At 52.1% G+C, this 13,769-nt stretch overlaps 3 protein-coding genes across 3 annotated transcripts; 1 reads left to right on the top strand and 2 right to left on the bottom strand.

Annotated features, from left to right (window-relative positions):
* Positions 1-219: 219 nt before the first annotated feature.
* SMAC4_07508 (uncharacterized protein) lies at positions 220-1,386 on the bottom strand (the record flags this gene model as incomplete). Its single annotated transcript, XM_003345472.1, has 1 exon — positions 220-1,386. One exon carries the CDS (start codon positions 1,384-1,386, stop codon positions 220-222), a length of 1,167 nt encoding a protein of 388 aa, XP_003345520.1.
* Positions 1,387-2,387: 1,001 nt separating this feature from the next.
* SMAC4_07509 (uncharacterized protein) lies at positions 2,388-4,529 on the top strand (the record flags this gene model as incomplete). The annotated part of the gene is made up of 1 exon (XM_066090639.1): positions 2,388-4,529. The coding sequence occupies one exon, from the start codon at positions 2,388-2,390 to the stop codon at positions 4,527-4,529; it is 2,142 nt and encodes a 713-aa protein (XP_065947620.1).
* A 6,511-nt stretch (positions 4,530-11,040) lies between these two features.
* On the bottom strand, positions 11,041-13,247 carry SMAC4_14033 (uncharacterized protein). The gene is made up of 7 exons (XM_066091742.1): positions 13,015-13,247; positions 12,771-12,922; positions 12,459-12,500; positions 12,302-12,396; positions 11,787-12,235; positions 11,214-11,722; positions 11,041-11,139 (listed from the first exon to the last, which is right to left on the bottom strand). The coding sequence occupies exons 1-6, from the start codon at positions 13,171-13,173 to the stop codon at positions 11,483-11,485; spliced, it is 1,137 nt and encodes a 378-aa protein (XP_065947621.1). The 5' UTR covers positions 13,174-13,247; the 3' UTR covers positions 11,041-11,139; positions 11,214-11,482.
* Between the last annotated feature and the right edge of the window lie 522 nt (positions 13,248-13,769).

Here is a 13,769-nt window from a genome sequence, read left to right on the forward strand (position 1 = left end):
TTGGGTAACGATTTTTCCCAGCCAAAGCAAACCGTTTTCGACTGTCCATGAGTGTCCAGTTTATTCTTACAGCGACTTCGGATGCACACTTCGTGAGAATCCGCTAACACCTGAATATGACAGGACTCAAACTTCGCTTTTGTGTTACCAGACCAAAGAGATGCCACACTACCCGTCACATAACGATGGCCATTACCACCGCCCATGGCAAGAGACGAACTAGGCAGGATAAATCCTCGTCTTCAACAGCTCAATCAGGTCGAGAACACTCAAACTCAGTTCATCCGGACCGCCTTCATCAAACGTCGCGCCACCCAGCACCATCAGCTTCTTCGGATCTCTCCTGAATATGTGCAAAGCCCGGCTGTAAGCAGCAGGTTGCTCAATAGCATGCATCTCCCACTTTTTCGGGTCCCCACCAAACCGGTTGGTATAGATCTCGCTCCGATCAGCGTCCGACACCACAATGGTGCCGTTCGGCCCGCCAGCAGGAGACCAGACCACATACGGCGAGGCATTTGGCGCTAACTTTCCGTCGATAACAATCGGGATGCCAGGAGCCGAGTCGAACTTTGTCGGATCCTCTGCGATGCGGTAGTACACCGGGTAGTTGACACCGTAGGAGCTCGAGTTGCCGACGGGGAACTCGTGGACTAAGATCCACTTGTTGATGGTTTCGATCTTGGCCACGACTGTCATTCCCGGGCGAGCGATGTATTCGTCGTACGCAACGTCGCTGACGACGGGACCCCAGGTGCGGAGGTCCTTGGACCGCTGATGGGCGAGTTTCTGGCCATGCTTGGGGTCGCGTTGGTCCGAGTAGTAGACAATCAGCTCGTCGTTATAGTCGAGCAGGAAGGGTTCCCAAATGGGCGTGGCGCCGTTGGTGGTGTTGGGACGGCCGCCCTCGGCCACGTGGCTGACGAACTGCCAGGTCCGCGCCTTGTCGGTGCTGGCGTACAGGTCGATGCGGGTGCCGTTGTTGCTCCAGCTGTTTCCCGAGAAGAGAATGGTGCCAGCCTTGAACCCGCCGAGCGGCTTCTGCAGTTCAAGCAGCGCCGGTTGGGCGCTCATGCCCCAGCCGTTCACCTGGTCGGTGATGTTGGAGATCCATTTCCAGTGGACGCCGCCGTCTTTGCTCTCGAAGACGGGGAAGGATGAGTTCTTGTTGTTGAAGAAGTCGCCGCCGATGATGCTGGAGGTGATAAGGAGAGTGCCGTCCTTGAGCTCGACGTGACGGGGGTAGGAGGCACGCTGGCCGGCGGGTGGGTCGTAGATGACGTGTGGGGGGAAGGTGCCGATCGGGGAGGGCGGAATGTGTGGTTTGCACCTGCTTGCCAGAGCCGCCACGGCGTATGACAGGAAAAGGGATGCTTCAAGTTTCATGTTGAGCAAGGTGGAGCTGAGATGGCCAGGAAGGCAAGCATAAGGGCTGGCATTGACTGTTCACCACTCATGGTTACCTTGACCTCTTAAGTGGAATCTTATCAGTTTCCACTGGCACTTCGGTATGTCTTTTCCAGACCAAACCGGACAACCCCAACCATCCATCGCTAAACAACAACAAGAACGTGAACATTGGGTTCGACCAGAACCGGTCAGTCACCACTAACAGCCGCACGAATAGGGCCCATGAAATATCACTAGTGTAGGTAAGCGATGCCGGAAATGTTTGGTTGAGCATGGTTCTTGCGTTGTTTCCCCATGGTGAACTGACACTTGACAGCTCCTTCCCTGCACACAAGATGAAGCTATTCTGGAGATCATACCTGACAGGCTGACAGACTCCGCGATGGTCTCGTAGTGACGTTCGCACCGTCGGGCCGTGTACCATCAACCAGGTACGATAGGTGCGCATCGAATCTAGTTTCCTGATCCCCAATCGGGATGTAACCCAGCGCTGTACCGACTTTATCCAGCCGTGATGCGCCCCAATCGGCCAGCACCATTCCATACCGAGCTACCCTAAACCCGCAATGTCGGCCTTGAGACACGGCAAATGAAGGTGTCGTCACAAAGGACATGCCAAGAAACGGTCTATACATCTACTTAAGAGCCTTTGTTGATGTATCGTACATCTAGGGATGGATGTCATTTGCCAGGAGTAGCAGCGACAGTGGCTGTCAATCAATCATGAAGTCGCCGTAAGTGGCCAACATGGGGAGACCACAGATTTCCCAAAGTGCTGACATCTTGTATCTAGCCGCACAATATTGTCTTGGGCCCCATACTGCCTGTTCAGCCTCAGCTGCAGTGCTGCACTGGTCTATGCCATCGACCTGCCATTCCAAACATACCCCGACTGTGTCAACGGACCTCTAGCCAGTCTCAAAGTCTGCGATGCGACCCTATCACCGCCCCAACGCGCAGCCGCCCTCGTGGCCGCCATGACGACCGAGGAAAAGCTTCAGAATCTCGTCAGCAAGTCCAAAGGAGCACCCCGTATCGGCCTCCCAGCCTACAACTGGTGGAGCGAGGCTCTCCATGGGGTAGCATATGCACCAGGAACACAATTCCGGAGCGGCAACGGCACCTTCAACTCGTCCACCTCGTTTCCCATGCCTCTTCTGATGGCAGCAACATTCGACGACGAACTCATCGAAAGAGTGGGCGAGGTAATCGGCATCGAGGGTCGAGCCTTTGGAAACGCCGGTTTCTCTGGCTTCGACTACTGGACACCAAATGTCAACCCCTTCAAAGACCCACGCTGGGGTCGCGGCTCAGAGACGCCCGGCGAGGACATTCTACGTATCAAACGCTACGCGGCATCCATGATCCGAGGACTTGAAGGTCCTGTGCGAGAACGTGAACGCAGGATCGTGGCTACCTGTAAGCACTACGCCGCCAACGACTTTGAGGACTGGAACGGCTCGACACGGCATGACTTCAATGCCAAGGTCACGCTGCAGGATCTGGCCGAGTACTACTTGTCACCGTTCCAACAATGTGCCCGGGACTCCAAGGTTGGATCCATCATGTGTTCTTACAACGCTGTCAATGGGGTGCCAGCCTGCGCAAACACGTACCTGATGCAAACGATTCTCCGGGACCACTGGAACTGGACCGCGCCCGGCAACTACATTACCAGTGACTGCGAGGCCGTCTTGGATATTTCTGCAAATCATCACTACGCCAAAACAAACGCAGAGGGCACAGCTTTGGCCTTTGAGGCCGGAATCGACAGCAGCTGCGAGTATGAGGGTTCTTCGGACATTCTCGGTGCCTGGACTCAAGGTCTGTTGAAGCAGTCGACTGTTGACCGAGCTCTGAGGCGCCTTTATGAGGGTCTCGTGCAAGTAGGCTACTTTGACGGCAACCGTTCGGAATATGCATCACTCGGCTGGAACCACGTCAACAGACCAAAATCACAGGAGGTGGCGCTTCAGGCTGCTGTGGAGGGCATTGTTCTGTTGAAGAACGACAAGACTCTCCCTCTGGGTGTTAAGAAGAACGGGCCCAAGTTGAAACTGGCCATGATTGGGTTCTGGGCCAATGACCCAAAGACATTGTCAGGCGGGTATTCCGGAACACCGGCATTTGAGCACTCACCAGTTTACGCAACTCAAGCGATGGGCTTCAAGGTCACTACAGCGGGCGGACCCGTTCTTCAAAACAGCACAAGCAAAGACACATGGACCCAGGCCGCTCTAGCAGCAGCGAAAGACGCCAACTACATCCTGTATTTTGGTGGTCAGGACACCTCAGCAGCGGGCGAGACTAAGGACAGGACGACCATCAACTGGCCCGAAGCCCAACTCCAGCTCATCACGGACCTGAGTAAACTGGGCAAGCCTCTCGTCGTGGTACAAATGGGCGATCAGCTAGACAACACACCACTCCTTGCTTCAAAAGCAATCAACTCTATTCTCTGGGCCAATTGGCCGGGTCAAGACGGCGGCACAGCGGTCATGCAAATTCTCACGGGCATCAAGAGTCCCGCTGGACGTCTCCCCGTTACGCAGTACCACGCCAACTACACCGCCGCGGTCCCCATGACAGATATGACCCTCCGGCCTTCAGACAAGCTACCTGGGCGGACGTACAGGTGGTATCCCACGCCGGTCCAACCGTTCGGTTTTGGGCTGCACTACACCACATTCAAAACCAAGATTGTCCGCTTGCCGCGTTTTGCAATCAAGGACCTTCTTTCACGTTGTGGTAATGCCTATCCTGACACCTGTGGCCTTCCACCGTTGAAAGTGGAGGTCACCAACACGGGCAAGCGGTCGTCTGACTATGTGGTACTGGCGTTTTTGAAAGGAGACGTGGGCCCTAAGCCCTACCCTATTAAGACGCTTGTGTCGTACACGCGGCTGCGAGATCTCTCTCCCGGGAGGAAGACAACGGCACATCTGGACTGGACCTTGGGAGATATAGCGCGGTATGACGAACAAGGAAACACCGTCCTGTATCCCGGGACATATACGGTTATTGTGGATGAGCCGGCGCAAGCGAGTGCTAAGTTTGTCGTCGAGGGGAATGCGGTTGTTTTGGATCGGTGGCCTGCTCCAAGTGGTACAGTGGTGTAAGTCTTCGTGAATTGCGACTGACAGTGTAAAGAGACCTTGGTACAGACTAAGATCCTTTTTTTGAGCCAAAGCTCTTTTCTTGTATTTACAACTCAGCTCATTGGTAGTGCCTGTCTCTTGTTTTTCGAGATTACATTTACACCTCTTTTCCTGCTCTCACTCCGAGTCCTCATGCACAACCAGCCCGCGTCATGTCACACCCAGCCCGCGTCATGTCACGACCGCTCGATATCCCAATTTCCTTCTGCCACTACCACCAGGTCACTGTTCACCAACCACCCTTCAAAGATCCCATCCATTATAAGCCAGCAAGTTCACAGTCCCAGACGGGACGCCGGTCAACACGCCAGCCGTAGCAATAGACTGGATATACGCGCATAAGCCCTGGACAGTCAACGAACTCGGCAGGCCGAGAAGATACGCGCCGAGACTGGCAATATGCGCAGCAGCGGATGTGGTTCCAGAGACAACCTCAACGGTCTAAAACATTTACGTCAACTTCAAATCTGTATCAAACCTTCGAAGACAGAACAAAGAAAAACAACTGACAGTAGTGGTACCAAAGGTCGTCGTGATACTTGTCCCGGGCGCCCAAATATCAAGCAGAGGCCCATAATTCGAGTACGAAGCCACAGCATCGGACGAAGACGTCGCGCCCGCCGTGCAAGCAGACGCAGCACTGCCAGGTGAGAGATTCCCCACGTTGGTGCCATCGCTGCCCGCAGCGGCCGCTGTGAAAACACCGTTAGCAACAAGGTTGTTGACCGCGGCGTTCAAGGCCGAGGAGAAGCTGCCGCTGGCGGCGATCACGGCAGAGACACCGGCGGGACAGCCACGGGTGGCTTTGTCGGTTACGATCCAGTTGAGGGCGGCGATCACTGCCGAGCTGATAACATTGCGGGTTAGCATCGATGACGATGTGACTCTGTGTGATAATGAGGTAAAGACGAACGAAAATACGTACTTAGTTCCCGAGCCGCTTGCGTCAAAGATCTTGACGGCTATGAGCTTGGTTAGCTTTGCTACACCGAAGGTGGTGCCGCCGACAACAGCTGCCACGGAGGTTCCGTGCCCGTTCCCGTCAGCGGTGTTGCCCTCGTTTGCGAAGTTGGCGCCGAAGACTGCGCGGCCAGAGAATTCCTGTTGTTTTGTATGTAAGTACGGGACTGTTGGGCGAATGGGATGCTATTGAAGTTGGGTTGGTTGACAACTTGAACTTACAGCGAGGGTAGTGGTGATGCCCGTATCGACAATATAGGAGCAAGTACCGCTACCGGCGGTGCTTTCATACTTGTAGGCACTGGATACGGGGGTGTGGCTGGACAGGCAGGCAAGGTTCCAGGGTGCGTTCGTCTGGGAGACGATGGCGTGGGGAAAGGCGCCGGTTGTGGTGTTGAAGCCATCAGCGATGGTGATGACGGCGTCTTCTTTGACGTACTCGACCTGCGGATAGTATGCGTCAGTTCGGCCTTTACAACTGTTATGGCTTGTAAGGGGATAGGATACAGACCTCTGGTAACTTCCTGATTTCCTTAACAGAGGCAGTACTGAAAGCACCCGCGGACCCCTTGAAGGCACTCTTGTAGACGTGGTTTTCTTTGTGCTTGCCAGCGGCTGTGGTCAGGGCGGCATCGGCAGAGCCATCTCTGAACTTGACGATGTACTTGCCGGGCAAAACCTTACCGGGGCGAGCTTGGTGTGACAAACCGCTAGAAGCACAGGAGTATTATCGCTGGGATAGAACAATAGAGTAACGGAGTAGTAGCCGAAAGGTACTGGTAGATTGTGATAGCTATTGCTTGCTGAAGAGCCTTATAAACGAAAGCCAGGAGGCCTTCTTTTATACTGCCCTTCCCTGGACCCGAAGGCTTCGGGTCCCCGGGTCCAACCTGATTGATCTATCTGTCTAGCTAGCTTACATAACTTTGGTTGGATCGTAACAAATAGCACAAGCTGCCCAGGAGTTCTATCAAGGCGCCACCTATGTTGGCGGTTTATGGAGCTCGCTTATTCCCGAAGTTCTCCTTTGGAAAACTGTGCTGCAGACGCTAAGCCCGCGTCTGAAACTGTTATTGAGTCTGCCTATATAGCCCCGAGCTGGTCGTGGGCATCAGTCAGGTCACCGGTGGACTTCAGTTTGGTCCGGGCATCAGTCAAATTAGCGGTGGATCTCACTTTCTCCTCTGGAGGGACGATTGCTCAACATCTCAAGGTCGAGGAGATGGTAGGAATCCCCAAGTACCAGGACCCATATGGTGCGCTTGAATATGGGGCCCTTGTTCTTAGCGGTGCTCTGCTGGTTAAGGTTGATGTTGACGATCAAACTATACAAGCAGGTCCATTTGGTGACCTGGTTGTTGGCCTGAAAAGGGACGGCGTTGTATTTGGGAGTATCTACCTCGATGCATCGGATGTCTCCCAGTTGTTGAGCAAGCGTAGACACTATTTTCTACGGCTCATAACTTGTTTCCATGTTTACGGTCTTCTGCTCAGAGAGGGAACGGGCCCCGAAGATGGCTATACTCGAGTAGGGGTTGGAAATGCTCCGTCATAGGCGGTCACAAGAAATATTCGCCAGGTGAAAGCCGCGAACTATCAAACTAGTATAAGCAAATTTCACCGAAGGTATGTGGAAACAACAGCATATGCTACCCTTTTCCTAACCAGACCTTTTTTGCTAATCGGCGAGAGGCTGCCCCTAACTGCGGATGGTACTTGGATTAACAGTCCTAACTTCAACAACGCCAAAACGGGTTTCATTCCTCTCATTACCTCTACTTCTTTTATTTCTCTTTTTACTTTCCTGCTCCGTTCATTCGGCCCCATGGTCATTTATAGTGCCCAATGCTCGTGTGGGCCGTTTACATCCCGCGAAACTCGATTCCCATTGGCATCATGCTCTGGATTCTACGTCAATTCGTCCTGGACGAAGTTGGGTAAGAAAAGGTTAGATGGCTCTATCGGATTCGAGATGATTATTTCATGAATGAGATGCACGCTTATTTTGAGTACCGCCAATCCTTCTCGTTGACTGTTAGCGTGGTAACAATTTCGGCCGAGGAGTCAAGGTCCCTTTGTTCCTGTCCGCTGCGAAGGTCACTCCCAAGATAGCAGATAATATAAGGTGATGATTTTCTTCTTTTGGATCCCAGACATGGCCGCGCCTGTCCTACTGGGAGCATCTTTTCTTATTCATGCATCATCTTGTCAATCCGGCTAGCCAGCTGTGACAAGGGCAGAGTTCTGGGCTTGGAACAGTAGTTCAATTCAGCTAATAAACTACTTTGGTCTCGACGGCCTTGTTGATCCTCTCAACCTCTAGAGGAAGGCTGGGCTTCAAGGCCTTCTTATGCCAAAGGGAAACGGTACGTATCCAGTACGTACAGGTCCTTGTCGCCTGAGGCTCCAAGGCACCTAGCGATTTGCATGCATGTAGGTCTTTCTCGTATGACACCAGGAGTGTGGCATATGTCCGTGTGACACTGGCCCTGAGTTGGAATACCAAGCTAAGTCTAGCACAAAAACTATTGCTCTCCAGGATTCCAGCCTCCTGTAACGATATGGATCCTATAACCCTCACACATTGTGAGATTAGATAAGGAAGGCGGTAGAGACTCGGAGAATGTGGGCTCATCCCATATAAGGATGCACTCTAGAGCCCAGCTCTCAATCTCTCCCTCTTTTCTTCTTTAGCTTTAGTTATTTACTCATTTGTACCCAACTACGCGATACGGAACTACGTGAGCTGGTGCATCGTAACACCTCCTGTGGGAGCGTGCAGATTGCAACGTCTGGCAACTAGCCTGTTCACTGTGTTTCTCCACCACCCCACCAATCATATACTGGCGGCTCGCCCACTGGGCGATTCGATTTTAAGTGTTGGGCCGCGTTTACGCTATGGGCAACACATGATATATACTGGCAATAGGCCTCGGTTTGCCCTCGGATTAATGGTTTTGGTGGACAGTTAGGGCATTGCTCTTAATCTTGTATGCTAGACTCACCGGTGCGGCACGTCTCATGCCCTACGGGAGGCGGAAGTAGACGTTAAAAATAACAACAACAACAACAAATCCACCACCCCACCAATGGCCGTCCTATTTCGCGGCCACCGATCGTCAGGATACTTAAATATAGTCTACGACTAACAGAGCATCCCAGCTATAGCCGCCTGTCAGCTCGTTTTCTGTTAGTGCAGGAGGTACGAGAATGTCTCACTAAAGAACAAAGTCACAAGGAAAGAGGTGACCAAAGCACGCAGTCCGAAAGGAAGGAGGTTGCATTCTTTCTCTCGACCGCTCCATACAAGTGCACCCTCGAAAGACTCGTTTTCGAGGAGGGGTAGCTGACCTAAAAACCCTATATATTGGACTGTGACAAGGGCAGAGTTCTGGGCTTGGAACAAAGGGTTCAATTCAGCTGATAAACTACTTTGGTCTCGAAGGCCTTGTTGATCCTTTCAACCTTGAACCAAATGCTGGGTTTCAAAGCCTTATGTCAAAAGAGGTGTGGTACGTGCTGAGGTGCGTACCGAGCCTTGTCGCCTAATGCCTCGAGGTATCTATTTAGCGGTCTTCATGTGGATCTTCCTAAGTGCTTTTCACCCATTCTCCTTCTTTCCTCTAGCATCGGCCTCTGTCCGGTCGTCATTGTGGCCCAGCAGTCATTGGAGCTGCACGTACGCATGCACGGGCTGACCTGTCTTTCATGCACATTGTATAACAATACATATCTCACCATGCCCCTAACGGTGCCCTCTCGTCCCATGATGAAAGGTGAACCTCAGGATGATGCTCAGCGCCATCGGCAGTCAAGGCTAATGCAAAGTGTTGAGGTTCTGTTAAGCCTTGGAACATCTAACCCAGAACTGTGGGCAAATCTCCGTGTGACATGGACCGCTGGCACACAAAAACACCAAAAAAGCATCGACTCCGCCAGCTTATCCAGTTCACAGAACCGATTTCATTGTTTTTGATATCCATCCTTGACAATGAGTTCCCCTCCCATGAAGGAAAAGTCGCCCACACCTGGCCCGGCGTCCCCAGTGGCCGATGAGTCTTCGGAGCCTACAGGCCTTTTGTCCTGTGAATGATGGGGAGTATTGGTACGTCTATATTCGAATGCTTTTAGCAAGACGAGTGCCGTACCCGTTGATATTCCAGACATGAACCAACTACTGATCCATGTGCGCCACTCAGGGGACCTAATGATGAGAAGGCAAATGAATTGTTGGACATCTTCCACAAGACCATGATGTTACGATCCAATAAGGGATGATTTACGTAAGCAAATAACTAAACCAATCAGAGCCGCGCCGGGTGGCCGGGAATGGCCTCAACGGCGCAACGGCTCACACTGAAGAAACAGTATAAAGGAGGGCCTCCCAGGCCGTCCAAATACTGGGCTCTTCAGCAAGCAATAGCTATCACAATCTACTAGTACCTTTCGGCTACTACTCCGTTACTCTATTGTTCTGGCACCGATATCTCCCCGATTCAACCTAGCTGGGTACCTTCCAACGCCCGCTTCGAAATCGAAGACGCAAAGAAGGAATGGACCTTTCAACCGAACTACTTCGACTACATTCACATTCCCTGGCTCACTGGCACCATTGCAGATTGGCCTGCCCTCTATAAAGAGGTGTATAAATGTACGGCGCCCGGTGGCTGGATCGAACATCTCGATGATGATGGTACATGGTACTGCCTTGATGGAACGATGCCTGAAGAATCCGCCATGGGCCAATAGGGTCCGATTTGGAAGAAGCTTGGAAAGCACATCGGGACTGAGTTCGATATCGTTTCTTCGGACGTCATAGTGGAAGGATTGAAGGAAGCTGGGTTTACCAACGTTACCACTGAAGCGATCTATGTAAGACTTTCCGCCGTCCGCAAGCGCCTGACCTGAGACTGGATGAGCTTAAGCTAACCCCCGAGAATCTAGGTTCCCCTCTCGCCCTAGTCTGATGACCCGAAGATGAAGCAGGTAGGCCTCTACCTGTCTGCAACGCTGACACACGACGTCGATGGCTTCCTTACCTACCTCTTGCACAACTACGAGAACTGGACCCCGCAGGAGATCCATAACTACGCCTCCATTATGCGCAAGGAGATCAGAGAACGCAAGATCCATTCTAACTCTAAGTGGCGCGTGGTGAGGGGACAAAAGCCGCTGGACACTTAAGGGTGGACAACCGACGCAACATTAAAGGCCGGTTTGATGTTGCAGATTTGAATGCCCATGTTTTGGTTATCATTGTGGCCGGTCTCAAGTCTCTCATGTAAATAATGAACCGAATATCACTTGTTCTTATCATAATTCCTATGTCGTCATTGGGAACTGTCCTTGAACTATGAATCCCCTTGCATTCTGTCTCCTCGACCCCGTTTCATGAACAGGGCTCTTCGCTGTTGCTTTCGCCTTATCCGTGCCACGTTGTACTTAGGTGCTTTGTGTCCCCGGGTCCCCGGACCCGGTATCGGGTTCGGGTTAATCGGCATGCTTTCGGCAAGGTCCCCTCAGCAATTGATTCTCTGTAGACGTACTCTAAAGGCATCCTCCTGCCGGTGTCACATCATTCCCACGCTTGCTTTGTCGACAAGCAAGGTACCTAAGATTATGGTACATTTGCCGTTACTTGTTCTTGGCCGGCCACGTCATCCGCCTCAATTCATAGGTATGCACGTACGTGAACGCAGTTATGTACAAGGATAGTCCGAGACGCTACGAGCATTTCCGTATCGCGGAGCAACGGGGTGGAGGCCGGGTAGGGCTGAATGCACACGCCCGGTCTGAGGTCAACCCTGTCGAACATTGCGACCGTCATCCGAAGTGTCAGCTCCATACATTGTGGACTATTTACAAAAAAAGAAAGAGAGACTCGTTATCATATACCTGGCCTTTAAACGTGAGAGATCGACCAGTCCCAGTCCGTGTTATTGCCCAGCCGTGCACTAAGCATCCAATGGCTTCTGCCCGTACACCCCACGGAAGACAAAGTACGGATGAAGGTCCATGTTCCTCAACTCACTCGTAAAATGCTGAGCGTAGCTTCTGATCATTTCTGGAGTCCACTCCATCATCTGACCCCACATAAACTGGAGAGATCCTTCAAGATCCTGGCAAATGGCGGCACGGAAGAAGAGACCAAGCTCCTTTAACTTGGGGTCCGTGGACCAGGGGGAGAGAGGGACCTGCACGTGCCCCGTTGTTAGAGTGTCTGGCGTAAACAGACCTTGTGGGAAGCGGAAGACTTACCTTATAATCCTTCACTACTGTGTTCACGAAACCGGCCTCCTTCATCCCGTTCTCTATGAAGTTGTTGCTGAGCATATCAACTTCATACCCAATCTTTCTTCCAGCCGCGTGCCACATAGGCCCCCATTGGTGCATAGCACGAACAGCGCCATCTAGGGAACCATCGTCGCATTCGATCACTCCGCCGAAATCCATATGTTCAATGTAACCACCCGGCTTACAAACGCGGTAAGCCTCCCTATAAAAGGCAGGCCAATCCTTGACGGTACAGGTTAGCCAACGGAGGTGGACGTAGTCAAAAAAACCGGACTTGTAGGTCCATTCCTTGTTGTAATCGTCAATTTCGAAACGGATATTGGGAGGAACCCAACCGGGTTGGATAGGCGAGATATCGGTACCCATAACGGTACAGTTAGGGAATTTATCGGCAAAATCGATGGCCCACAGTCCTGAATGTCGATGGGAATTAGTATTTGAGGGAACAGTCACCAAGACAGTGCAGAGAGTTGGCGTACCTGTACCTGTGCCAAGATCAATGGCATTCTCGATCTTTTCTGGAAGAGGAGCATTATAAAGTGTGCCATCCAGACAAATAGTCATTGCATGATGGCTAGACGGATTACACTTGGTCAGCTGTGAAATCGTTCATTGTGCGAAGGAAATTTCACTCACAAGATATCCAGCATTTCATTCTGCTTATCGTCGTTAGGGCCCCTGCACGCAAGCTCGTTAGCGTTGGCTGTTTCCTCTCACATGTGCAGTGCTTCCTCGCGTTCGCTCTTAATGGCGGCGTTGGGTTTGCGAAGGGCTTGTCATAACGGACCATCTCCTCAGCGGCGGGGTCCTCGGCGCCGGTCTGGAAAGAAGACTCTCGACCGTGGTGAAGCAACCGCCAAGGGTGCCAGAATTGACGCATAGGTTGGGCTTGGGTCGCTCGGGAAGCAGGATCCACCATAACGATGGAGGAAGAAAGAGAAATCTTACCAATACTCTCCATCGGTTACGCTATCGCTATGATATGTTCGGCCATTCAAGCTCCGGTAATGGAGGATACTCGAACTAATCGAGGCAGTTGAGCTCGCGGCATCACTTCCGATGGTTGAGTCCCCGTCATCTTTGTCATCTTCCAGAGGCCCCTGTGTTGCAAAGGAAGTAATGCGCATCTATGTCAGCAATCACTTCCAAATATGATTCTGACCAAGAGACTGGAAACGTGATAGGGCCGTACCTGTTCAGCCCAGTGAACTCCAGAAAGAGGATCAGCCACTCCAGCACCAGGAGATGCAGGACCAGGAGTGGGTGACGTTGGTGCAGGCGTGGGTGACTTTGGTGCCGGCGTAGGTGACTTTGGTGCCGGCGTCTGGGCCTTCTTCGCCGGAGAACTCATGGTGGAATCGTGGATACCTTAAGAGGTATGTTTTTCCTGAAGTCGAGGTTGGGTAGGTAAAGAGATGAATGGCCGAGAACATGAAGCATTGTGGAGGTACCAGAGTCGTCCGATTTATAGGATGAGGTACCCGTGCTGTCAAATGTGATAGACGAAACCACCAACCTACCCCTCATCGCTCAACTTCAATAGTGTAGTACTTGAAAAAGGAAGGACGTATCCTGCACAGTGTGTGATATAACGGCGGCGGCTAACCAAAATGAGGATAATGGGGCCGATGTATGACTTCGCCGGCTAAATTGACTGTGTGGACTGAAGTTGACCAATGATAGAAACAATCGTGTCCGCGACTGCCAAATTTCGCCGTAACGAACATTGTGCAAAATCCTCCAGAAACCGCTCTCATATCCTGCTCTCTGTTTTGGCCAGAGACACTTTCAAACATCCTTGAGCTTAATCACGTTCAATGGAATCTTGGCAGGGCCGGGTAAGGCTGAAGGCATCCCCATGGTCTGGGATCTGCCTTGCTACACAACTGCGAGGGTCCCTCGAGGATTCAACCACCACGCATGTTGACATGGCGGTCCCAGACAGAT

The sequence above is a fragment of the Sordaria macrospora genome, chromosome 6 (assembly GCF_033870435.1).
Source record: "Sordaria macrospora chromosome 6, complete sequence".
Lineage (NCBI taxonomy): Eukaryota > Fungi > Ascomycota > Sordariomycetes > Sordariales > Sordariaceae > Sordaria > Sordaria macrospora.

Bases quoted from the DNA above. Each gene is read 5' to 3' on its own strand.
- SMAC4_14033 (XM_066091742.1), bottom strand. From the start codon at position 13,173: ATGAGTTCTCCGGCGAAGAAGGCCCAGACGCCGGCACCAAAGTCACCT. The intron at 12,923-13,014 runs GTACGGCCCTAT...TTTGCAACACAG, and splicing joins GAGTTCACTGGGCTGAACAG to GGGCCTCTGGAAGATGACAA. The intron at 12,236-12,301 runs GTACGCCAACTC...ATCGACATTCAG, and splicing joins TGATCTTGGCACAGGTACAG to GACTGTGGGCCATCGATTTT.